General features: G+C 45.4%; 1 protein-coding gene across 1 annotated transcript in view; it reads left to right on the forward strand.

Moving 5' to 3' along the window:
- LOC144824202 (dynein axonemal heavy chain 11-like) overlaps positions 1 to 27,655 on the forward strand; it is a 3,356,387-nt gene that overhangs the window by 2,848,137 nt on the left and 480,595 nt on the right. Inside the window, exons 76-77 of the mRNA XM_078683354.1 lie at positions 905 to 1,027; positions 5,233 to 5,437. Of these exons, the coding sequence (XP_078539480.1) occupies positions 905 to 1,027; positions 5,233 to 5,437 (328 nt within the window). The remainder of the gene's footprint in view (positions 1 to 904; positions 1,028 to 5,232; positions 5,438 to 27,655) is intronic.

Below are 27,655 nucleotides of genomic sequence, written 5' to 3' on the forward strand. Positions count from 1 at the left end.
AGCCCCCCAGTAGTGCAATAACAGTATGATCCCTCTACTAGCAAAGTCCTAGTGTTAATTTCAATAATTGGTTGCATAATATGCTACTGTTGTACGCAAGAGAATCACAAGCTCCCACTTCTGCGAAATAGTCATTTGTCTCTTCTAGTCAATTAGTTGATTAAGGGAGTTTGTAGGAAAAACAAATTTCTTTATAGGACACTTAGATTTCAGGAGCATTTTTCTCCATGGACAAGTTGATTTAAATATTAAAAATCCACACCCCTTTAATGCTATTGGCACAATAATATGGCTCAGCAGTGACTCTGTTAAATAATACATTTACCGAAAGAAAGCCACGCTCTCTGTAATTCTGCTTATAATGGATCAATGATCTCACGGGAGAGCGAAACTGTCTCTTCTTACTTTGCAAGACACATTACCGTAAATGATTTAAAAATATGAATGAACCCCTTCCTGTGATGAAATTAGTGGAATTTAAAGACTGCTTGTAGTGTAGAAAAGGCGATGAAGGTGAATTATTGATTCCACCAGCCTACAGGTGAGCAACAGTGGCTCTAGATTGTCCCAAATTTTCACACCTGTGGACCACAAACATGGCCGCGAAAAGCCGTGATGTGGTTGCTGAGACAGTAATTCCATTTCTGTGACCTGTTTAAACAACATGCAAAAGTGGCAAACGTGAAGATGATTTTAACAAAGTGGATACCTTCCAGACCATACTTGTATGGGACAATTAGCTACTTTTCCATGAGCCGGGCATAGGGGTTTCATTCCTGCCAAGATTAGTTGATTTTCAAACCATGGCTTACAAGTGAAAAATCCTAACATCTGGCAGACTGAGGAGTCCACTGTTAGACGCATTTCCTATTATAATGCAAATTACATTGTTTGTATTCTCTAGGTACGTTGATGTCATAGAACAAGCAGTTGTGGTTGGAGATCCAGTTCTTATAGAAAACCTGGAAGAGACAATCGACCCTATCCTGGACCCCTTGCTTGGGAGGCATACCCTCAAGAAAGGAAGGTAATCAAGTGCTGTTATCTGTCTTCTTTTTACACTATTTCTGCCACTACTGCACATACATTATCTAAGCTGGAGTGCCATCAGTATCACTCTGGTAAAGGCCCGTTACATAGTGTGATATCATTTGGGGTTTGAGTTTCTGCTTCCAGCTTTGTTCGGAAATGTTTGTGCTCGTGAGTTCTAGGTTATATTGTAATTTGACTTAAATTAGGAGCTTTTTTCTAATGAAAACTGTTCAAATATATTAAATATAGGCATATTTTTAATGCTCTGATATTAGCATTTACCCATGCACAATACTACCCAACGATGGTGAAATCCTTCACATTATATGGGAGAACCTTCACTATTGTTGATTCATATGACGAGAGGTGTCATCTTTTGTTGATTGGTCTGCCTCTTCTGAACCAGGCTGGTGAGCACCCAAGATCAGTATCTCTGCCTGCCTCATAGTAGGTGTGTAAATATGCCTTAACAATTCGAACAAACTTAAGTAAACACTCCCACCTGAACTGCACCCATCACTTTGTTGCAAAGCAGTGCCTAAACAGGACCTCTAATGCCACCACAGATTGAAACTATTTTAAATGATGAATCCCTCTTCGGTTGTACTACACTGCGCCTGTCCTCCACAGACTGAATAACTTCCACAAGGAACCCCTTTTCTGATTCCGTCAGGCTGCACTGCCACATTTATGAATTGAATCAAATGAATCAATGTTTTATCTGCTTTTCTCTTGCTTATTCGTCATTATTTAAACCGTGTTAATCATTTTACTCTTGTTTTGTAGTCAATTCATTTTACTCAATTTTTGGGTAGACGAAAATGTTTCACAAAAGCTCAGGAGACTGAAGTCATCTGGTCCGGTGAAATCTGCACCTACCACACTGGGTGACATCTGTTGTTTCAGCTAACTAAAGTATAACTAGTTCTATAACCCATATGCCCTGGAATCCCGCCTGTCTTCTGAAAGCATGTGATAATATTTCACAATCCAAAATAAATCTTGATAGTACAGACAGTGTTATCTAATAATTCTCCTATTCAGCACCTCAGGTGGGGTGCGCCATTGTCGCAATATCCCTTGTGTCTGTGGCATTCTGTCCTAGCCAGCTGCTTCATGTTCTTTGTTGTTCACTTGTCCCACATTTCATGGCCAAGGAGTCTGTTCATCCATCTGCACTCCCTTTTGTAGCTTTCTCCTCCTCCACATCCATCTTCATTATTTTTGCTGCTTCTTTCCAGTCCATAAGATAGTGTGTTGTTCCGGAATACCAATTGGATGTATCCATCACTATCAGACCTTTTCCATTCTAATTTGCTTTGGGACCAATCTGAAGATGGCTCTTCTTTGTAAGGTTGATGGCAATAGGTCCTGAAAGAGGGAGCAAGAGTCTCCATTGAAGCAGATCGTATCGAATTATACTTCCTCTTTGTTTGGAAATAACTGGACTTTGCCACCACATTTCATAGTAAAGCGTTTAATGTGGAGTTAGGTGGGCACACCCGGTAAGCCCTTTGCATTTGGACCTTTGAATGAGCAGGATCTTGCAGTGATGTGAAGAGGTCTAGCAAAAATGAGGCCATGTTGTGTCCAGCCATTCCTTCCTCCAGGTTTCTAACTCTGATGTTTTCTCTGCTTGCCCTATTTTCCATTTCCTCACTCTTTGGCATAGATTGCAGCTGCCCCTCCAGGTCTCCCACCATCTGCATTGCGTTTATATTGGCCGCCTCCAGTAGGTCAGTCTGACCTTCAACCTCCAGGATCATGGACCCCACGTCATCAAATTCCTTCAATCCTGGATCTGAGCGAATTTAGATCAGAATTGCTTAGCTCAATATCCTTGCCCAAATCCTCTCAGGTCTTTCTGGAGGGCTTGCTGCAATCTTTGGAGGTCTTACTTTGTAACAAACATCTTTCCACTGGTCCTTTCTGCATCCAAAGCAGCTTGATTCCTGCCATAGATTGTATCTGTGAACATACACACACACAGAAAGGAGCTCAGATATGTAAGGGAGACCCTTTGCCCTTCCATGCTTTTTTTCCAGGTCATGTGAGCCAATGAAAGGCCCTAGGGCAGAGATACTCAAAGTACGGTCCGGTGGCCGCATGCAGCCCTCCTGACCTTTACTTGAAGCCCCCGGTGAACAGCAGCACTGGGCTGCTGTTCACTTGACAGAGCAGGAACTTTATTTACACATTAACTAAAGTAACAGTAAAGAAGAAAAGAAGGTGTCCTAGACAGCTTATCTTTACGAACACCTTTAGTTTTAAAGACATCTTGCAATAAACATGTAAAAACATGATAAACTCTGCAAATTTTTTAAAAGTGTATTTTTTTAACATGCATGAGCATTTTTACCTTAGTAGATCAGATTATATCACTGCATTGAGAGGCATTTATTAGCAGTGATAGTTTTCAAACATGATCTTGGACAGATCAATGCGGCTCCCATTCTGAAAACAATGCCGTTAGTGAACGAAGAGGCAAGTCATTTGTAAGGTGCACCTTGTGTGTAGGCATGGTAGTTATATAATTGGAATAAGACTATAGTTTATTCAACAAAATACAAGAAAAGGTTTTGTACAGCACACATTCTGAACTCATATATAAGGGGCTCTCATATATGGTAATGAAGAAATAGTAGGCAAATTGAAATTGACCAATTGCCGAGGATCACACAGTTTCATCAAGTGGGGAAGCCAGGACTTATTCCAGGTTTTCAAGTTTCACATTTTGCAATTCAACTACCAGAGTATCTCTTTCCTTTTCACGTTTTACATTAGAAATGAATGCTTTGACTTAAATTCTTGGTGCATGAGAATAGAGCGTTGGTGGCAGACAGAAGTCACTTGAACGCTTGGTTTGTTGTACACACCATGCATTTACTTCTCGTCCCCCTACACCCACCTTTTATCACCCAACCCTTGCATTGCTGACATCAGTGCTGCCCTCACGCATGCCATTGACAGTACTTTGCGACCCCTGGGGAAATGTTTGGGAGTACTCATGCCCCAGGGGTTTGCAGAAGCCACAGTTCATGACCACAACATAGCACGTGCCTTACTTCAGGGTGGATCTTCAGGGTGGATTTCCAGTTCCGTCCCAAAATCCGTTTTCAACTCTCCCATGCCCCACCTCGACTCCTCGTGATGTGCAATGCTCCTCCGCCCCCCAGGCTCTGCTTGTGTACCATTTTAAAGTACAGGAGGAGGCTTTAGCATTTTTTGACATCACAGCTGAACTGCACCGACAGCACACGTACACTATAAGGACTGTACGCACTTTTGTTCTTGAAAAAGCCTCACAGTTGCCTAGTCTGTCTGGAAAGACCAGCACTTGGAAGGAGTTACAAAAATAAATAATTGATTAAAAAACATTTTCAGGGTCTCGCAGATGCCATTTTTCTGGACGAAAACATCGGAAAACTTTATTTTGAACCCTCTATCATTCTGGTGATCAGGTTGGCTAATTTTACATACACTTCAGAGAATAATGTTGATAGTGCTTCCAAAGTAGGACGAGGATCCGAGGTTCACACACGCGCTCGCATATCTATTAGTGGAAGTTTTGCAGTAATGAAGCGAGCCGCTATGCTAAAGGTTTATTAGGAAACCAGACATTCTAGTGTTGTGCAAGGCACTTTCATGTTCTTCTTTCACGGTTTTCAAGTATAGCCATACACTGATTAAAGGAACCACTACACTAAACATCTCAATCTGAAAGTGTCTAATTCTATTTCTAATCATTATCAATTTAACAAGCCGAGAGCGGAAAAACATGCTATTATGTCTCGTTAATTAGCATCCAAAGGTTAGCACAGGCACTGTCTGGACCACTGCATTGTCTGCCTCATACACCCCAGATTGTAGCTGGGCACGAGCCGTCTTCCTGCTGTGTATTGATCTAGCTGTGTGCACCAGCTCATCATTGAACAGTATTTTTCATGGCATGCCTCCCTGTGGGGCTTTCCATTCAGTGAGTGATTTCATGGTGTAGAGAGGATCAGAAAATTAATAGTTCTTATTATAGTTCACTTGAAATTCTAGATTTGAAGTTGGCATCAGGTATATTTTCTGTTGCAGGTTCTGAAAAGCAATCGATCGAATCGGTTGTATTGCTAAACTGGAAGATAAAACAATATTTTATTTTTTGTCAAAAACTGCTGCAATAGGCCTTACCATGTTCCCACTCTCTTGCAGGTATATAAGAGTGGGCGATAAGGAATGTAAATTTCATCACAAATTTCAGCTGATCTTGCATACTAAACTTGCCAATCCGCATTATAAGCCTGAGATCCAGGCCCAGACCACCTTAATCAATTTTACTGTTACCCGAGACGGCCTAGAGGACCAGCTATTGGCAGATGTCGTCAATTTGGAAAGGCCAGACCTGGAACAATTGAAGGTGAGGTTTGATTTGCTTTCATGGTGCGCTCTTTGTTAAAGCTCTGCTGTGCCCAGTTTCCTTGGTGAGTGACAACACGACTTGTTCTGCTGGCAATTTTATTAGCTTCGTAATTGAACCTTTTGCACCCAGGCATCAGGACCTTCACAAGGGGCCGGTAGCTAGAGCTCTTTGTTCGAGGAATCAGTGACGTTTTACGGCATGGGCAAAGTGGGCTCTGGCCCAGGGCCCCATACTTTCAGGGGGCCCCCTGATAGAACCAGTTCTGTTCTGCAGAGTCTTGCCCTAATGGCATTTCATGATTCGTAAACAGATTGTTTTACATACCATTTTCCTTCGCTTTATTTTCATTGTGGGTGACATGTGTGTCTATTACATTTTGTAGAGAAATGTGTTTATATTTCATGCAACATCCATAAAATAGTTTCAAATCAGGACCTCACATATAAGAAATGGGAGACTGTTACAGAAATTATTTGCAATAATATTAGCGAGCAGCTGCTGTGTTACAATATTAAAAACACACATCACTAACCCTGAGTATTACATGTAAACACATTAGAATTGGAACAAGTGTGTCTGAGCACTGTCAGTGACTCAGCCAAACAGGGCATGATAGCTCTGAAATAGGATCACAAATGCAAAACTATTCCTTGCAGAGGCCCCCCTAAATATGCTTAACCCAGGGCCCTCACAATCCTTAAGATGTCCTTGTTCGAGGTCCCACACACTTCGAGGCCTCGCACCCGTGTTACGTGTTTTTAAATATTAAAACAGAAGTGAAATATTCTTTCTCTAATTACCTAACTCGTCAAGACATTTACGCAGTGCCAAATACTGTTTTCTCTTTAGCCAGAATAGGTCTTCTTCATTCTAAGCTGCTACTTAGATCGAACCAAAAAAAGTCCCTGCAAAAAATGTGTTCCTAATCACCCAAAAACTTTTTGTCAAGTGTGCCAGACATCATATACCATGCAACGTTCCACAGAACAGACTGTATCATGTCATGCAGTTGCATATGGTTGTTATTTGTAGACCAGTCAAAGATAGGGCCTCATTGATACTGTGGCAGGAGTAGCTGTAGTGCCTGAGGTAGAGCAACGGTTCGAAGGCCTGCAGTGACTATGCATTGATGAACCCAAAGACAATACCAGACTGTGAGTTGAAATTATACATTGCCATGCATCGAAGGTATGACAACCTTCAGGAGGCTACTGACCTTCATACCTCTCCTGAGTACTGACTCCTCTCACCCCCTAGACCGGCCACTGAGGAGAGTGCTTCCTATGTCATACTTAAGCGTAGGGCAGTTGAAGTCCTTGACCTCCAGCTTCCCACCTTAGAGGTCAAGATCAATGTCCTTATGGAGGTTCTTCAGCTGGGGCAGGAATTTACTGAGCTCCTCCTGTTTTTTTAACAAAACTCGTGCAGACACCTTGTTAGAAGCATGGGCCAAAACGTGCTCTGGTCTGTCAAATTAAATAATACCACCAACCTACATCAAGTGACCATGTGTTTTTATATCAGTACCCCTCACCTGAAAGCTTGGTGGCACAGGTGTTTGCAAGTAAATCCAATGTAAACACCTCTCCAACTACTCCTCCTGATAGGGAGTCAATACGGTTGGAGACATTCAAGATGAGGGTCTTTTAATCTATTGGCCTGGAGTTCAAGTCTGTCAATGGCAGCTGCCTGCTTGGGCACTATCCTCTAGCCCATTGGGTTTAGGTTGGCTCAAGTCCTCCTAGTTGACCCTATCTGGCCCTTGCCTGGGCCATTCAGGATAGTTGTGTTGCTGCCAAGTTCACAATTCATTGTGCCTTGCACACCACTGATTCCATCGAGCGGACCATCAGCCAGCGCTGCCATTCCCCACCATGCTTGGCTGCAGTCCATCAGTTTTTCAGGCCTTACTGTTCACCCAGACTCACCGGTTTGGGGTCAAGACAGACTTAACTCTCAAGCGGTTCATAGAGTGCAGGGCTATGACCCACTCTGTGGGCTTATCTGCCCAACCTTGCCAGCCACATCAGCGCTATCCTTCCTTTCGTGCAAGCCCTTTTGACCAAAGGGGTATCGACAAGGCTCCATACCTGAAGTAGGATGTTTAGACCTATCTGCCTTCCTCCAGATAGAAACATTTTATGTTCTCACATGGCCCAGGTCTTGCTGCCCTTGACCATGGAATCCGGATGGTGGCATTGGACTTGCAGGATGCCTATTTCCATATACCCATCCTCCAGGCCCATCAGCCTTGCCTGTGGTTCGTGGTGGGACAGGAGCATTTTCAGTTTGCTGTGCTCTTTGGTCTCACCAGCGCCCCTTGGATGTGCACAAAAGTGATGGCAATGGAAGGAGCACACCTTTGGAGCTCAGGTATGCCAGTCTTCCCCTACCTCAATGACTGTCTGTTGAACGCTGGCTCACACCAGGCAGTCGTCAATCATCTCCAGACTATGGCAAACCTACTGTCATTTTGTAGGGTTTTCTATCAACGTGCCAAAGTCACACCTAGCTCCTTCACAGACACTCCCCTTAATGGACCATTCTGGACACGGTTGGTTCCATGCCTTTCCCTCAGTAAAGAGAGTAAAGGACATTAAGACTATCATCCCGGTCTTTCATCCTTGGTCCAAAGGATCTTCTTGGTGGGGAAGGTGGGTAGGGCGGATGAGCTCAGCTGTCAGGGCCTAGTGGATGACAAGTTGCAATTACACACGGAGGTGGCACAGGGTCTCTTCAAGAATGGGGAGAACCTTGGCTCGAATTGTTTGCCACTGCCGAGAGCGCACATTGTCAGCACTTCTGAATGTTGGAGTTTCCAAAGCATCTTTCACCCTGAGATGCTTTCTTCTGCAATGCGAAGCCACACAGCGCCACCTACCAGAGCACTACTGAAAGGTTTCCAGATCCAGTCTGAAGCCTGAGGAATATTTAAAGGATGTGGAATCTGTGGTTAGATGAGTATCTTCCAAAAAGAGCATTACTGAAGGTAAGTAAATTGTTCATCAATATGACTGAACTATCCCTTTTGTGATGCAAATCCACTGCAAAATATTTGCAAATCTTTCCCTTTCTTGGGGTGCTCCAGAAAATCTCAAACTGCTCTTCCCCGATCTCTGGGTATCCAATTTCCATGCAGCTTACAATATAGACCTATAATGCCACTTGCTTAAAGGTCACCTTTCTTCTGTGTTTTTCTACTGTATCTTAACAATTAGGTTTGTAGCAGGGATTCGGCGGCTCCTACACAGAACTGTGCATAGAGACTTAGGACCTCAGTGAATTAGGGTGTACCAAAACCCACCTTAATATCCAAACCCCCTACCAGACTAGCAATCAGTGACTCATTGGTTCTTCGTCCTATAGCAAAAACACCAATGATTAGTCAACCCAGAACATGCGACTTAGGTTACCTCAGGTAAGGTGGCTAACAAGAGCACTTTTTTGTTACAGTCTTACATCAGTCCAAAACAAGGAGTAAATGAAGACACGTGCAAGTTTGAAATGTTTATTTCTAACGCCGTGATCTCATGCGCAGTACCTTAGATAATACAAGCAAACATATTATCAGAAACAAGGTTGTCAGCATTGTTACTATTCCATAAAATACAAAGGGAGAAAGCATTTTATATTGCTAACGGAAAACAGGTTTAAAAAATACCTATATTTCACCCTCCCTAGTTAGTGAGTTAGTTTATAGCTAATGAAGGTCTCATAGGATTATTTGGGCGGCCCCTTACCTCTGATACACAGCAGTAGTGGATCACATTGAGTTCTGCACAAGCTGTCAGGATACGAAAGTTCTCCAAGTGTGTTTGTTCATGCCTGCACAGTGCATTATTAAACGCGCCAGTATCAAAGGTGGGCACAGCTGCATATGTGTTATAACTAGAACGTGCGAGGATCATTCCGAATAACAGCCACAGTGTCCCTGCTTGACAGTCTTGGCTCTCTATGTGCAGACTAAACTAGCAAGGCAGTTTAGAAATGTAGCATAACAAGTTACTCTCATGTGAAGCAAAACACTCAGCCTACTCTAAACAATATCGCAAGTGCGTGTCGTATGCAAAGCAGAGCAGGAAAGCAAAAATGGCGTTTACGCTTCTAATAAACCCATGCCAACTTAACACTGTGTGAATGTAAGGCTCGCCCTCACTACAGGTTATCTCTCTCCTGTATTGTCTTCCTCTGTTTCTGTTTCTCTTTCTGCCCCATATTAATGGTCCATGTATAAGCTTTTTGTCTGAACTGTCTGGCTGTAGTATCTGAATTAGGGATTCTTTTTTAATATACCTATTTCTACAGTTTTATTGCCTACTGACCTCTGTAAAGTGTTCTGAGACCACGTGGGACCTGGACTGCACTTTAGAAAATTGCAACAAAAAGTATATTAATTGTTCTTTAAATAAATGGAACACATAAAAAACACATGTTGTTCATCAATCTTGAATCTCATCGGAATATAATACTGCAAGCTGCAGTTAACATTATGCTCTGTGAAAGAACACATTATGACTCTTAGTCTTGCTGTAAAATGAGACCACAACTGCCTCACAAACTTTGAGGACCTATAGCATTTAGTGTCTGCTTACAATGGCTACATCTATTGTTGATGGAAAAGAGAAAAGGTGAATATTAAAAAAAACTCAAATTCAAGAACTTCCATCCCAATACAAAAGCAATATAATAACCTTATACTCGCATTCTTGAATTACTTAGAAATAGTATGTACAATAATATGGCTACTTAATAAGAGTTTGAAGCAGGGTAACAGTTTTGGTAAACAACAGGTCTGAATTTGTAGACCCCCAAATTATCTTCCTTTGGTGCCAGGCTATGAGACGTTTCATGCCAAAGGAATTTGATAAATGGTGTTTCTTATAATATATATATTAGAAACAAGAGAACGGTGGCGACACCGTTGGATGACACGCAGAATGCGTTCTAGACTCATTTTAGATGAACACAAAATGAAAAAAAGGCTCTCTCATGGTTTGGTGTCTACCATCTGCAATTGATTTTGATTTTGACTAAGCATGTGAAATTTACCTAAGATAACATCCTCAAGCTAAAACACTGCAGGGAACCTCACTTACCACATTCTGACACTGGGGTTGATAGTCACTGTTTTAACCTTCTAGTATGGGGCCTGATTACATGAACACTGGGTGATGGTTTTTAGGATTAGGTAGTGATTTCACGCCATATCACCTATTGGTACAGTACTATTTTGCTTCCTTTTGATATTGTGGTAATAACTGCTGTTTAACAGCAACAACATCACCGTGCACATTTTGCCTGTTAAGGCAAACTATAAACACTGGTTTTTCCGCTATATGTATCAAGCTATTTAGCATTCGCAAAGGCCGAAATTCTGCGAATTTCGGCCTTTGCGAATGCTAAATAGACAAATGGAATGTATCAAACAAGTTTGATGCAAAATAAGGATTAGCAAAATTTGCTAATCCTTATTTTGCGATTGCACTTAAGGAATTGCAAATTTTGCGATTCCTTAAATGCAATGTATCAAACAAATAAAATGCAAAAAATGCCATTAAGGAGTAGCAAATTACCACCAACTTCTAGTTGGTGGTAATTTGCGAATTCTTATCAAAAATCTTTTTTGATAAAAACCAAAGGTGCCATATGACGCCCATACATGCCCTTAGGGCATGTATGTGCGCCATATGCCCCCAAATGTCTTTTTCAGGGGTGCAGCAGGGTGTTCTTGAGACACCCCTGCACCCTTGGAAACATCCCTAATTTGCGATCAGCAAAGTGCTAATTGCAAATTGCACTTTCATTCCTATGGGCCTCCTGGCCCATGGAAATGAAGGGGTAATTTGCGATTGACAATTTGCTAATCTCAAATTAAGGAATGCTAAGGAATCGCTATTGGAAAGCGATTTTGTACATACATACCGTTTTGCATTTCCTAAATAGCGATTCCTTAAAATTCGCTATTTAGGAAATGCAAAATGGTTTGTTGATACATATAGCGGTTTGTTCCAAATTTCACTAGCTGATGCAAAAGGCATTGGAGCAATGCTGTGTGGCACTTTACTACATAGTTGTCCCTATTTTACAACGTTTCTGTTTGCAGTGGTCAGTGCTGATATGCAGAGGCAAAATCAATGTGTGTATTAGTTGAAGGGGCATAATTTGAACATTTATTTTAAAGCTGCTCAACAGCACTGCGTGGTGCAAAAAGAAATGGCACACAATAAAACAGCATTACAACATGCAATACATACTGATAAGTAGCATTTCAGGGCAACATACCACTGCGCCCTCGGCCTGGTCGCCCCCACGCTCCTTACCTCTCCTGCTGCCTCCTGAGCATCCTGCTGCCTGTCTCCTCTGCCGCCGACACCGACCCGCGCCCCAGCCGCCACAGGGCCGCCCGTCCGCCCAGCCTGCCTGCTCCCGCTTCCCGCCGCGGCCTGCCTGCGGCCCCGCCCCCTCGCCGGCCGATTGGTCAGCAGCTCCCGCCTCCCAGCGGACCCTCCCTCCCGGCTCCCTTCTTATGACGCCCCCTCAGCGACCGCGCAGCGGACGAGCGCAGCGGGAGCACCGATTGAGCGCCGAAGGTGCGCCAAAGGTAAGCCCGTCTGCGCCCGTCCGCGCCTGGACCGCGCCCAGTGCCAGGACCCCTGGCCCCCACCGACGGAAGCCGACCAGACGGACCTACGACGCCACCGAACTCATCGCACTCAACACCGGCCGAACACCGGGCTGCTACCGAGCCACACCGAGACGCACCCACGGACCCTTCAGCTGCCACTCCTGCAAGTTCACCTGCAACAGGACCCACGCCACACCAGCACCCACCAAGCCGAACTCCAGCAGCACCCACCTGAACTGCATCCTGCTCAACACCCGCTCCGTCCTCAGACACGCCGTCGAGCTCTGGAACCTGCTCGACATCACAGCCCCAGACGTCGCCTTCCTCACGGAAACCTAGATGAACGCCTCCTCAGCGCCCGACATCGCCATCACCATCCCGGACGACTACAAGATCATCCGGAGGGACCGCGTCAACCAGACAGGAGGAGGCATCGCCATCATCCACAGGAACACCATCCGCATCACGACCGACACCGACGATACCCTCGCACCCGCCGAACACCTGCACTTCCAGATCCACGTCAACCCCAAGACCACCCTCAGAGGCACCCTCATCTACAGACCCCCGGGACCACGCACGCAATTCAGAGAAGACATCGCCGACTTCATCAGCCCGCACGCCCTCCTCTCTGCCGACTACATCCTCCTCGGGGACCTCAACTTCCACCTGGAGAACAACAACGACCTCAACACCACCACCCTGCTGGACAACCTCTCCAACCTCGGACTCAAGCAACTGGTGACCACCCCCACCCACTACGCCGGACACACACTCGACCCGGTCTTCTCTTCCAGCAAGGACATCGCCTTCAGCCACGCCACGGGACTCCACTGGACGGACCACAGCTGCGTCCACTTCAGCTTCAGAAGGACCACGTTCCACCATCACCCGCAACAGGTTCCCCGCAGAAGCTGGAACAAGATCACCGCAGACCAGCTCGCCGCTTCCCTGAGCAAGAACCCTCCCACCAGCACTACGAACCCCAGCCAAGCGGCCACCAACCTCACGAAATGGATCAGCGACTGCGCAGACGACCTCGCCCCTCTGAAGACCCCGCCGAGCCGACCCGGCAGCAAGAAAGCAGCATGGTTTAACGATGAACTCAAGAGCTCCAAGAAGAACTGCAGAGCACTCGAGAAAACCTGGCGCCGAGACCCAACACCGGACAACATGACTGCCCTCAAGTTCGCCACCCAAAAACACCACCAGCTGATCCACACCACCAAGAAAACCGCATTCAAGGAACGACTGGACAACAACGCACACAACAGCAAGGAACTCTTCAACATCGTGAAAGAGCTCTCCAACCCCAACGCCGGAAACAACGACATCACCCCTTCGCAAGACCTCTGCAACTCCCTCGCCTCCTACTTCCACAACAAGATCGTGGACATACACAACAGCTTCAGCACTCAACCGACGCTCGCCACAACCGAACCACCGCCCCCCACCACCACCCTCCGCGCCTGGACCACGATCAGCACCGAAGACACCATCCACACGATGAACTCCATCCACTCCGGATCTCCGACAGGCCCCTGCCCTCACCACGTCTTCAACAGGGCCGACGCTGTCATCGCACCCCACCTGCGGGACATCATCAACACCTCCTTCGACACCGCGACCTTCCCGGAGAGCTGGAAGCACGCCAAACTCAGCGCCCTACTTAAGAAGCCATCAGCCGACCCCACCGACCTCAAGAACTACCGCCCCATCTCGCTGCTCCCGTTTCCGGCAAAAGTCATCGAGAAGACCGTCAACAAGCAACTGGCCGCCTTCCTCGAGACGAACGGCTCCCTCGACCTCTCGCAGTCTGGCTTCCGGGCCAACCACAGCACCGAGACCGCCCTGATCGCAGCTACCGATGACATCCGAGCCCTGCTCGACAACGGAGAAACAGCGGCCCTCATCCTCCTGGACCTATCCGCGGCCTTCGACACTGTCTGCCACCGTACCCTAGTACAGCGCCTCAGCAACGTCGGAATCCAGGAGAAGGCACTGGAGTGGATCATCTCCTTCCTCGCCGGAAGGACACAGAGAGTCCGCCTCCCCCCGTTCAGATCGGAGGACACCAAAGTCATCTGCGGCGTCCCTCAAGGCTCCTCGCTCAGCCCAACACTCTTCAACGTCTACATGAGCCCCCTCGCAGCCATCGCACGCCAGCACAACCTCAACATCATCTCCTACGCCGACGACACCCAGCTGATCCTCTCCCTCACCAACGACCCCGTCACCGCCAGAGCCAACCTTCACGAAGGGATGACAGACGTTGCCAAGTGGATGATGAACAGTCGCTCGAAACTGAACTCGGACAAGACGGAAGTCCTCATACTTGGATCCTCACCCTCCGCCTGGGACGACTCCTGGTGGCCCCCCGCCCTGGGCAGCGCACCCAAACCCACAGACCACGCACGCAACCTGGGCTTCATCCTGGACTCCTCCCTCTCCATGACCAGACAAGTCAACGCCGTCTCCTCGTCATGCTTCAACATCCTGCGCATGCTACGTAAGATCTTCCGATGGATCCCCACCGAGACCAGGAAGACGGTCACCCAGGCCCTCGTCACCAGCCGTCTGGACTACGGCAACTCCCTCTACGCCGGAACCACCGCCAAACTCCAGAAGAGACTCCAGCGGATTCAGAACACCTCAGCACGACTCATCCTGGACATCCCCCGACGCAGCCACATTTCCGGACACCTGAGAGACCTGCACTGGCTCCCGGTCAACAAGAGAATCACCTTCCGGCTCCTCACCCACGCACACAAAGCCCTACACAACCAAGGCCCAGGATACCTCAACAGCCGCCTCAACTTCTACGTTCCCAAACGCCAGCTTCGATCGACCAACCATGCCCTCGCCGCCGTCCCCCGCATCCGAAGAGCCACCACAGGAGGAAGGTCCTTCTCCCACCTGGCCGCCAAGACTTGGAACTCCCTTCCGACCCACCTCCGCCTGACCCAGGACCACCTCGCCTTCAGGAAGCAGCTCAAGACCTGGCTGTTCGAGCAGTAGCGGACCCCCTCCCCCCAGCGCCTTGAGACCCTCTGGGTGAGTAGCGCGCTTTATAAATGCTTTGATTGATTGATTGACCAGCTGGGCAGTTCACGTTAAATACTCATTGCATTTTATACATCAGGCACACATAGGCGTTTGTTGCAAATAATTATTCTTAATCATGAAACAGTGATGATCTCTAAGAAATATTACAAGGGACATCTGCTTCTAGGGGTCGAATTAAAAAGACACTAAAACCACTTCGAATGTGTTCTGCTGCTTTTTGACGTCTGGCGTTAGTCAAGACCTTTTGATTTTAGTAATATGTATAATATACTTGCTTAAAGGGAATTTTACCACCTCTCTTATCCTATTGGTCTGTTGTGTCATTCCCATTTTGCTTCAACCCACTACATCATGCGGCATTGGGTAGGCCTACTTAAGCCTCTGGTTAACATTACTTTGAGTGACTGCATTTTGCCCTTTCACAAGGTCAACCTACACACACAATGTAGTTCCCTTTAGGGCAAGTGTTACCCAATGTGATAGTAGGATGCATTTGAAGTGAGCCGATGGCACATTCCAGCTTTATCAGTTCCTGTCTCCTTCCAATGTTGTTGTAAATGTCTTTTGAAGTGGACTACTGCTATTTCACAGTAAACCATGTTATGTTTCACCAATGGTTCTTTAATACACCTTTCCCAGAAAGAAAACCAATCTTTATCCTGTTTAACTTGCAGCACATTTGTAACAGTTTTATTTAAACATAGGTGGGGTGTAATTTGGGTAATAGTATCAAATATTTCATACTGTGATCCCTCTTTCCTTCTCTCTTTCCATCTTATTTCTTTCCGTCCTTTCTATTTTCTTTCCTTTTAACTTTCCTTCTTTCTTTTCTTTTTTCTTTCCTTTTTCCCTTTTTCCTTTTTTTTCTTCTGTCCTTTTTGCCTTCTTAGGTACCTTCGTTCTTTCTGTTTTGCCTTTCCTTTTCCTTTCCCTCGTTCTTTTTTACTGTCTTTTTTCCTTTCCTTTTTTCCATCTTTCTTTTTTGCCTTCTGTCCTACTTCCTTTCTTTTTACCTTCTTTCTTTCTTTTTGCAGTCTACATTTCTTTTTTACCTTCTTTCTTTCTTTTTGCCAACCTTTTTTTTTTCCTCATATCACCATAGTTTCTGCAAACTCAGGTTATCACACAGTTGTTGTCTGGCCCACAGCCAGCTGCATCTGCATTAGCCTCACCACACTGACTGAGCCAAATGACCCGTCACTCATAACAGCGACTCAGTATAATCATAGAACTACTCAAATCTGCAGGTTCCGGTACCAACATACCATTCCACCTACAAAAATCGCACCATGTTTTATTCATCTCGCTGGGCTTACCCTCAGATTCCAAATGGCAAATGCACTACACCTCTTTGAGCCAGACTATTGCGGAGGGGGACTAAAAGTACAAGATAAAACAACAGGCCCCTATGTGCTCTACTCAAAAGGCTACGTGAGACAATATCCACCCCCATTAAAACCAACTCATGGCTTAGTTTGACATTGACCCCCCAAGATGTCCTTTACAACGTTCTCGACGTCCTCCCAGAATCCTCTGATCCCGGGACAGGTGAGAAATAAATGTTCATCAATAGCTTTTAAATGGACACACCTTCTAAATCTGGAGATTTGGTCCTGTGCAAACTTTGCGAACTTTTGAGGCGTCCAATACAGTCTGTTGATTTAAAGAAGTGATTTTGCTTTAAATTAGCTGGCTTGAACACCGAATACTTCAAATATGTTTACTACATAAATTGTAACTCCGGGACCCGCATAATGCCTTCCCATCTTGACTCTGGTGCCAGCATTTTTTTTATCCTCGCTGTCCAAGAACTTCCAGTACCATATGGCAACCTCCTTACTTCTGTGCCTCACATCCTGTAATAAAGACCTATCTTCCCAAGTGCCCCGTCTCCTGAGTGACACTTGCTAGCCAGGAGGACCGCTGCAGATATTTGGACTTCAACAGGGATCCCCCAGTCCTAGCTTTTAATACTACCCAGGGCAGTACCACCTATACTGAAGGAAGCTCCACCCCCAGGTAGCTATTCCGTTCCTCCTTAATGGAAGTCTCAACTTATTCCGCAGACACTCTGGGGTTCCTGGGGAATCCTAAATAGGTGCGAAGTTGGAATAGTAATGGATATCAGTATCTTCCTGATTCTAAGTCATAAACTCAGTGCAGTCTTTACCATTTTTAGCTGTACTTTTTAAAAAAACATTTGGGGCACATGTATAGTAACCCGACTAATCCCAACTTCCTAACCATCTCTGCTAGAATCACCACCATGTTGAGGAGTCTGGAGTGCCCAAAAGCAACCTACAGTTTTTAAACTGAAAGGCAAAACAATACTGATTCAGGACTGGTAGGGCTAGGCCCCCCTTCACGAGTCTATGCATCAGCTTTTTCCATGCTAGTGTTGCCCCACCTCAAGCCCAAATAAAGCTTGCTATTTTCCTATGAATCTTGTCTAAAGCCGGCCTTGGGATTGTAAGCTTGTTACAATTAAAAAGATATGTCAGCTTGGGGAGGATCAACATTTTAATCAGATTAATTCGCCCATAGATTGTTCATGGTATGTTTTTTCATCCAGCAAGTGAAACAGCCAATTCTACCTTTTCTGACTTATGTTTAAGTGTGCCTGACTTCGCAGAACCCCCTAATAAAAGCTTTAAAAGCATGCCAGACTATCCCAAGGAGAGCTGACCAGCATTATCAAGAGAGAAGTCAGCACTATCTTTTTTCAAAGTGGATGCCACGTTGGCATTAAAGAGGGTAACTTGTTTTAATGTCCATCTTGAATTTTGCCTGCTTCCAGGACAATGAGCAGCATGCAGACTGTGGAGTGGTCCACAATATGCAGAGGAAGATGGTTGACCTCTTCTATTTTAGCCGCAAGATCTTTATCCACAAAAAGGTAATCCAGCCTAGAATAGTGACCATACTTTTTACTATTGAACATATAGCCTCTCATCTGGCCTGTAGATGTCTCCATATGTCCACCAACCCCAAATCCTGTTGCTTATTCATAAGAGCTTGCCTAGTACTAGGTGTTTGGGCAAAAGTCTCCCTAAGTAGATCTGTCTAGGGTGGTGTCTAGCATGGTGTTGAAATTGCCCCCAAGAACAACTGGGGATGCTAACTCAAACAGATTCGACTCCAGGTTGGCTATATGTTGAGGGTCATCCAAATTTGCACCATAAAATCCCACATACACAAACTCAAAAACTGTCGCATCTCATGCACGCCACCACCCACCTACCAGAGCTTTCTATTTTTGAGAATATGACCTCTACCCCAAAGCCCCTCCTTACTAAAATCACTACCCCCTAACAATACTGTACTTGATCAGTGACCACGTTACAATCTAACCACCTAAATTTAGAGAAAAGGACTTTACTCTCATTCACAGCCAAGTGAGTCTCCTGAAGAATAGTGATGTGAGCAAAACTCTCTTAGAGATACAGCATCACCAGTCTCTGCCTGCACTGACTCCTAAGACCCTTGACGGTCCAGGTTAAGAAACGTATCTCCTTACCACCTCCTATTATCTCCAACTAGGTTCAACTTTGTGCTCGAATGGATTACTTGGGGACTACGTACAGAAAAACTATTTCTTGGTGAAACGGAGAACATTTTTCTTTCATTTTCTCCGCTGCTCCCCACCCTGTGCCACTCCCACATCCACCCCTGCAACCCACCATGGGAAAATCTCCCAACACTTTTAGGCATATTGCTGCCTAAGAGTTTACCCCAGGAGACACTGACAAATACCACCATCAAAACACGTAAAAGCAACATGCCCCCCCATCCCCCGCCCCACAGACCTGGCATTCAGGTATTTCCAAAGAGAAAACAAAATCAAGGCTTTGCCCCTTTTTGATGGAATCAATTAGTACATTGCCATCCTTCACAGCACAGTATTCAGTAATTAAACATCTGATTATCCCACATGATGTGAAGCATTGCCGGGAATTTGACTGCACTTTTGTCCCCAGCTTTGGCAGTTCCCCCGTTCTCCTGCCAAGCTCCCGCTACCCTGGTCTGTTGCTTTGCACACATCAGTACTAATAATGAAAGAGTACCCCTTAGTAGTAAAAGAGTCACTCCTCCAGGCAGTAATCAGTATTGCCTCTTCTACTGATTATGAAAAGAAATTTAGTAAGATCTTCCTTGGCTTCTGCCATTGACGGTTCCTCTTAAAGGGATCTCTGTGTGCTCCCTGTATTTCCTGCTCTAAATTAATGTCAGGTCTATACTTTAGAACTGTTTCCTGCAGCAGAGAAATTATGAAATTCATGTCATCACCCTCCTCGGCCTCAGGTACATTCAGGAATCTGAGGTTATTCTTCCGGTAATGATTTTCAATCCTCTCAAGATCTTCCCGCAAACCTTGATTTTGTTTGGTCAACAAGCTAATCCTCGTCGTGTTTTTTATGACATTCTGTTTAATCAAGTCAACCTCCTCCTCTAATGCTGTAGTGCATGCAGCCACTTCATCAAGCTTCTGCGACAGAGCATCAAGCTTTAATGCCACCTGATTGGATTCTTGAACCTACCTTTAATCTCTTCTTTTAAGCCCAGGAGAATGTTTGCCAATGTTTGCCAATTATTTCTCTGGCAGCACTCTACTTATTTCATCACCGTTCTTCTCAAGGCGCTGGGGGGAGGGGGTCCGCTACTCTGAAGCATTATTAGTTCATGAAAGCTCATGTCAGCCCTCCTTCCCTTCTGTAAATGCAGTGGTCTACGTAGTGCTACTAACAAAGGGACAGTCCAAATAATTTCATTTTTCACTAGATATGTTTCTATTGCTTTCGGACGTCCGGAAAGTTCAGTGCGGGGTTCCCCAGGGTTCCTCCCTTTCCCCCCTCCTGTTTAATCTTTATGTTGCCCCTCTTATTTTTTCTCTTCAACAAATGGAGGTGGCCGTATTTAATTATGCGGATGACCTCCAGCTTGTTTTCAATCTGTCTTCTTCCCCTTCTTCTCTTCTTAACTTTCAATCTGTTATGCTTCATATCCGGGACTGGATGAGCCACAATCATTTGAAACTCAACCCCGATAAGACCGAGCTGGTGTTGACGGGTGGTTCATCCAGCCCCTGGTCCTCTCTTTTTTGGCCCCCTGCACTGGGCCCCTCCCCTGTCCCCACTACCTCTGTTAAAACTCTGGGTATAAAACTCAATTCTCAACTCACCCTTCATTCTCAGGTCAGCTCCGTCGTATCTTCTTCTTTCCTTTCATTGCGCACTATTCGCAGGGTGTCCCGTTTTTTTACTTTCTCTGCTCTTCAACTTATCATTTTGGCCATGGTGGTGTCCCGCCTGGATTATGGCAACGCCCTATATGCAGGTATTCCTGCATATAGTCTTCGGCGTTTGCAGCAGATACAAAACCAGGCGGCCCGCCTGGTCTTTAACCTTCCGAAATTTCACCACTCCTCCCCTCTCTTGAAAACCCTACACTGGCTTCCTGTGCGAGCCCGGGTCCAATTCAAACTCGCCTCCATTACTTTCCTAGCTCGACAGGGCTTGGCACCCGCATTTATCTCTTCTGAGATTACCCCCTATGTTCCCGCCAGGGAACTGCGTTCTACCTCTCAGTCCCTCCTCACTATCCCTCGCTATCGGAGAAAGAAGTGGGGAGGTTCGAAATTTGCGACCCTTGCCCCAACCCTGTGGAATTCCCTCCCTTTTCAACTTCGCTCCCTCACTTCTTACTTAGATTTTCGCAAACACCTGAAGGCTTACCTGTTTACCAAGGCCTTTGACTAAATATTTTTAGCTTCCCTTGCTCCCTAGGCCCAGATCTTTTCAGTTTTAGCGCCAAGAAACCGCTGGTGTATGTGCGCTGTATAAGTATTTTTAAACTAAACTAAACCAAACTTACATTACACGATGGAAGCGGACCTGTTGCTGATACAAGTGAGGAACCTAAATCATATTACCACTTTGTTGCCGAATACGAGGCCAGGCAGGTGTGTTTGGTTCTGCAGTGTAGCTGAGAGTAGCCGCATGGAGCCTGCTATGAGAGGGGCACCATTTACCGAGTGTAGCACCTGCGTTGAGCATCAAACAGTTGAATGTGGCCCACCAGCTTGTGGCGCGTCGAAGAGTGGTGCATCATGCAAATGGCTCAGACTTATATCGACAACAGATATTTCTGCTTACCTTTTTAAAGAATTCAGCTATTTTCTATTATTCTAAAGTTATAGCATTACAATTACTGGTAGAGAATGATGGCGCTTTTTAATTCCATAGTGAGTTTTTCCGTGGCTAACCGATTGCTTATTCTCCAGTTGTGATATTGTTTTGTTGATAGTGAGGCCAACCTGTTTCGCCTTTTTCCCCTGCACGTCCGATCTTTGCTTACATGCCGTGTGCTGAGGTGCTCCGTCTCTGTTTTCTGAGTCCTGAGCAGTGCTTAATTTGTAAAATCATAAGTGCCAGGGCTGTCATCAGTGGGTGACTGCAGCTTAATAATCCACATTTGTATAGCGCACATCACCCGTTAGGGTCTCTAGGCGCTGGGGGCCGTCGGGAAGATTAAGCAAGCTATTGCCCAGAGTCGCATGGTGCTGGGCTAACCTGCCGCCGGAGCCGGGGATCGAACCCTGATCCCCAGATTCCAGCGGCGCCACACCTCTAACCAACACAACTACTAACGATCACACTTCTACAAGTCTGGCAATTCAGACTATTCCAAGTCCCAACAACTATGAGAATGGCTTGGGCGGCATTTATTAGTCATTTTTGATGTACATGAATTAATAAACAATTGTTGGTTTGACCATCTCTAATTTGCACAAACAGCGCCACCATGTGGCAGACAGTCATAAGTGCTGAAGTTGACAATTAGCTGCAGGTTCGGAGCACTGGAAACCACTCGCTCAAATCAAGCACTGGAGTGCAGTGATTGCAATAGTATCTGAATGAATTCACTGCCCTTTTCAGCTTTACAAAAGGAGCATTTTGATAATAATTGCCCAGTTTGAATTATTTAGCTCGAATTACAGGTAAGCAAATGGCTTGAAACATTTAGCGATGTAAAAATGGTGAGAAAACAAATAAGTAAAAAAAAAGAAAACAGAAAGGGTCAGGGGTATGACAATACAATTATTGTCTGAGTCTGAGCTAGAGGTACGATTTAGAGAACAGTGACACGTAAGGTAGGGCTGAGGATCTGCATTACATTTAGGAGAAGGAGTGTTAACAATTAAACAAACGTGTATTTGAAACAAATCATTCAAAACCATACCCATTTCAACATAAATGTGCGCTTTCGAACATTCATCAATTTATTAATTTGATTTGATACATATGTATTTCATATTAAGTGCACAGTTCAGGATAGAGGTGGGCAAGCCACTGAAAGTTCAAGCCACGCTTGAGGCCGAAGCCTGGATCTCACTCAGCTCGATGTCCTGTTGGAACTCCGAGCCCATAACAAGCCGAACTTTCGTGCAGCTTCTGCTTGCTTTCTTCCCACTACCCAGGATGTGGCATTCAGGGCAGACTGTGTAACTGGGGAATAAGGCTCGAGTCTCGGCATCGGCTCAACATACTGTGACACTGGACAAATCACTTAGGGGCACATGCATCAAGGAAAGGAATTGCAAATCATTAATAGCGATTTTTAAGGAATCGCTATTAAGGAATCGTAATTCCTTATGCATGTAGGTTTTGCTAAAATATTATTGATTCCTACTCATTCCCTAAAAGTGACCCGCAAATTGCGATTCGCTATTTTCAAATGCTTTCCCATTCATACCTATGGGCCTTTAGGCCCATTGGAATGCCTAAAGGCCCATAGGAATGAATGGGAAAGCATTTGCAATTTGTGATTACCAAATTGGTAATCACAAATTGCTAATGCAATTTCAAGGGTGCTAATAGGGGCTTTCAGTCAGCCCTATTTGTCCATTGGGCTGTTATTAAGTCATTCCCATTTTTCTTCAGCCCATGGAGTAGTGGATCAGCACACCAGTCTCTGGATAACTTCACTGTAAGTGATGTAATTCTTCCCTGCCACAAGGTGCACATGCGCACACAAAGTAATTCTGTTGAGTACCTTAGGCTACTATGGAAATGAGTGCTTTTTGAGCACTAAAAATGTAGATTGATGAGGATCCAAAAGCTTGTCCAGCCATAACTTTTTTGCAAAAACCATGATAAACCTAAACAAAGATCGAGAAAGCCAAAAGGTTGGCAACTGATACCAGACCTCCTGGTTTTTCAGTGCTTGTTTTTAAAACAAGAATTCAAACCCAGAGGCCTTTTGCTATCCCAACAGCAATTGGTATGAATATTGCTCGATTTACTGGTTAAGGGATGTAAAGTGAAGCGCTTCATATCCTGCAGTTCTCTAAATCTAACCACCTCAACACTCATATCAAGCATCACCTGAAGATACTAGTGAAACACCAGCAGAAAGAATGAGGCATTTCCTTAATTGCCTCATTCTTTCTGCTGGTGTCTCACTAGTGGTTCTAAATAATGCCTGGATTACTTACAAGTAATCTTTATTACTCCTAATCCAGAGGTCCCTCTCTCATTCATTACTTAAGAAGTAGTACACTTCTAGAGACAGAAAGAAAGAACAGGAATTGATGACCCTCCTCAATAGGCACTGGTCTATAAGGATATACCTTACACAGCATTCCTCCTGAAGTACCAAGCAACCATCAGCATCTGAAGGTCTCAGTAATCGGCAAGTCGGAAGGGTCGTTATGAATGGGACTAGGAGTATTGAAGATTACTGATAAATAATCCAGACATTACCTCAATGTCCTTCAGTCCCCATCCTATAGGCCAATCGCATGTTTACCTTTTCCAGCAAAAATCATTGAAAAAATGATGAACATCCAGCTGGCGCAGTATATTGAAGAGAATAAGGTATTAGATGACACACAATTTGGCTTTAGGAAAGGCCACGGCATGGAGACTGCACTCATCAAAGCATCAGATGAAATTAGAATGGTGCTTGATATAGAAGGTGCTGCGGTCTTGGTGCTTCTGGATTTTTCAGCAGCTTTTTACACGGTTGATCATGCTACTTTGATCAACCATGTCTCAGCCATAGGTATTAGACGGAAAGCCAAAGCCCTTCTATCCTCCTTCCTTTCCAATTTGACCCAGTCAGTCAGTATGGGTGATTTCGACTCATCAGTTTTTTCTCTCCCTTGTGGAGTTCCACAAGGATCGTCGCTAAGTCCGACTTTGTTCAATATATATGTGACGGGCTTAGCATGAGTAATCAAATCCTTTGGGATGGGTCTCACATCGTATGCTGACGACACACAACTGGTGCTTGCGGTGCACAAAGATGGAGAGGCAGTGGCGGCTAGCTTTCATGAAGGCATGTTGGCCCTTAGCTCATGGATGGCAAGTAACTGCCTTAAACTAAACTCAGATAAAACCGAGGTAATGGTCTTTGGTAACCTTGCCTCATGATGGTCTCTGACCTGGTGGCCAGCTGATTTGGGACTACTCCCCACCCCTGTTAAGAAGGCTAGAAACCTAGGTATTATATTTGATGAGAGCTTATATTTTAAAAATCATGTCAATTCAGTGGTCTCCTCATCCTTTTAAGTCTTAAGGGTGATAAAGAAACTGCTACCTTTCGTGCCAATTAGTACTGGAAAAACACTCATCAGTGCCCTGGTTATGTCAAAGGTTCACTACTGCAATGGCCTTCTAGTCAACGCCCAAGAAAAAGTTCTGAGCAGGCTGCAACTGATACAGAATGCAGCCACCAGGATACTTTCATGTACTCCAAAGTTTAAATCAATTACCAATGTGGTGTGCCAGCTCCACTTGCTGCCATAAAAAGTAAAACTAAATTCAAGGCTCTATGTAGGCCTGTAAGGCAGTTCGCGATATAGGACCTGAATACCTGAGAAAATCTTTTCTGGCATACGTGCCCAGCAGAGCCCTGCGCTCAGCAGATGCCAACCTTCTGATCATCCCCAGAACCAAGAAAGTCAACTGGGGTGATAGAAGATTTATAGTGGCCACGGCTAAACTATGGAATTCGCTCCCCACACAAATCAAGACCAGTCCCACCTTGTTATCATTCAGAAAACAAGTAAAAACTTGGGTCTTTGAACAATAAGTGGCCAGACCTCCGCTAATCCTCACAGTCCAAAGCGCCGAGACACCCATGGGTATTTGTGTGCTTTAGAAGTTGTTTAAATAAATAAATTAATAAATAAAAATATTCGTTACTTATGAGGAATACTAAAGCATCCCAGCAAGACATTAAGACATTAAAAGACTAAACAAAAGGGTCACCATCAAACCATAATGCTGCAAATACAAAAAGCTTTACTCAAGAGAAACAGTACATACGGAAGAAATCAGGACAAGGTGGAATCCAGAACACCTAGCCCAAAATTCCTATGGTCATACATAACATTCTGCAAGCTCTGATGGTGAACAAAGGTATTCGGACCAGCCCAGGTATCCGCACGTCAAATCTCAGCAATGGACACACCCTTTGCCTCAGCCCAAGAAGAGGAAAGACTCCTAGTGAAACGCCCCTGAACGCCACCCAGGGGGGGAACCCCTGAAACAGAGTAAGCCAGAAAAATGTCCTGCTTGATCCATCTGCTAATGGAAACCAGGGAAGACTTCTCACCCCTACGAGAAGAACCAAAGGAGACAAAGAGTGAATCAGATTTATGAAAGGAAGCAGTCCTATTCATATAGACCTGCAACGCCCAAGAAGCCACCCCAACTCCTGAGAAGCCTCAGAAACTTCCAACAGAGCTGGCAACCTCACCCCCTGTTTCCGGTAAAAAGAAGAAGCCCCCTTAGGTACAAAAGAGGGATCCAAAAGAAGCATCACACCCTCTTAAAAAAAAGAGAGAAACGTTTATCTTTCTATAAGAGCAGTCAACTACCCAATCCTCCTAGCCGAAGTGATAGCCATGAGAAAGACCACATTCAGTGTAACAAAATTAATAGTTTGCTCCAGAGGCTCAAAATTCTCAGAGGTAAAAGCCTCAGGACTCATACAGGAAAACGAGGCTTAATCAAAGGCATAGCATGAAAAAATCCCTTCAACAAACAGGACACCAAAGCATCTTAATCTGAAAGATTATCCACTGGGCCCAGCAAGGTAAAGATCACCAACATCTTCTTAACCTCATCCATGCTGTTGACGAGCTCAGCTCGTCATGGAGTACAGCTGAGCTCCACTCATCACGGCCGTTGGAACGTTCGCACGCGGGGCTAATTTCCCCGCTGTGCAGAACGTTCTAAAAATGGGCCGTGATGAGCTCAGCTCGTCATGAGGGCAGCTCAGCTTTGCCTCATGACGAGCTCAGCTCGTCAGCAGCATGGGGGGCGCTGCGCGCGGCCCCTCCCCCCCACACAGGGGGGAAACACCCCGCAGCGAAGGGGTTAAAACACAAGATCTCCAGAAGGGAACAAGCAACTTGAGAAACTAAGTGATCCTCACACCAAGAATGAAAGTTCGCAAAATTGTGCCGATACGAAATCAAAGTAGAAGGACGGCTAGAATTTTGAACAGCTACCGCCATCTGGTCTGACAATCCTTGCCTCATCCAACCCCTCCTTTCAACCTCCACACTGATAGTTGTAGCCTCTGGGAGAGGGGCACAGAGGAAGTAACCAGGGATCTTGAAGAGCCAGGGACCTAAGAAATAGGGAACCATGTCCTCCTGGGCCAAAAGGGAACCACTAGGATCATCAGCCTGTCTTCCTTTCTGGAGCCTGGACAGCAACCTGCGAACAAGAAGAAACAGAGAGAATGTATAAAGGAGTTTTTTAGGCCAAGGAATCAGTAGAGTATCCACCCTCCAAGCTCCCTTCTGCTGTGACCTTTTCCAAACCTCCAAAGTTGGGCATTGGAATGGAAGCATAAAGATCCAGAAAGCTGACAGATTTCCATGAATATGGACACTTTCAGAGACAACTCCTGAGAGAGAGGAAAAATGTGGCTGAGAGAGTCTGCAAGTACATTGTCCACCATCTTGATGTGGACAGATGTAATGGACAGAAGCCTAATCTCCACCAACAAATCAATTGCCTGATCGCTAAATTTAGGGACTGAGATCCAGTGCCTCCCTGATTGTTCACATAGGCCGTTGTCACCATATTGTCTGACCTGATCATCACATGCTGCCCCAAAGAAATTCCCTTTAAATGCAGTAGAGCCCTCCTGACTTCCATCAATTCCCTCCAGTTGGAAGAGCTCCTGTCCTCAACCAGAAACCAACAAGCCTGAGGTGAGGACAGACCCAGAGTAGCCCACCTCCCAAAGGAACTGGCATCCGTCATTAAAACGACCAGGGGTCCGGCTGCATGTCTATACCCCTGGACAAGGAACCCAGCATCAGCGACCATGCCAAATCCCTCTTGATGGCTGGGGACAGAGGAACCAGAATGTCAAAGTCCTCTGAAGTTGGAACCCAGAAAGCATGAAGCTGACTCCAAAGGAGGCAATCGTAGAACCTGGCCCAAGGGACAGTAAAGACACCATGTGACCCTGAATTCATAGCCACTGATGAACAGACA

The sequence above is a fragment of the Lissotriton helveticus genome, chromosome 3_1, assembly GCF_964261635.1.
Source record: "Lissotriton helveticus chromosome 3_1, aLisHel1.1, whole genome shotgun sequence".
Classification (NCBI taxonomy): domain Eukaryota; kingdom Metazoa; phylum Chordata; class Amphibia; order Caudata; family Salamandridae; genus Lissotriton; species Lissotriton helveticus.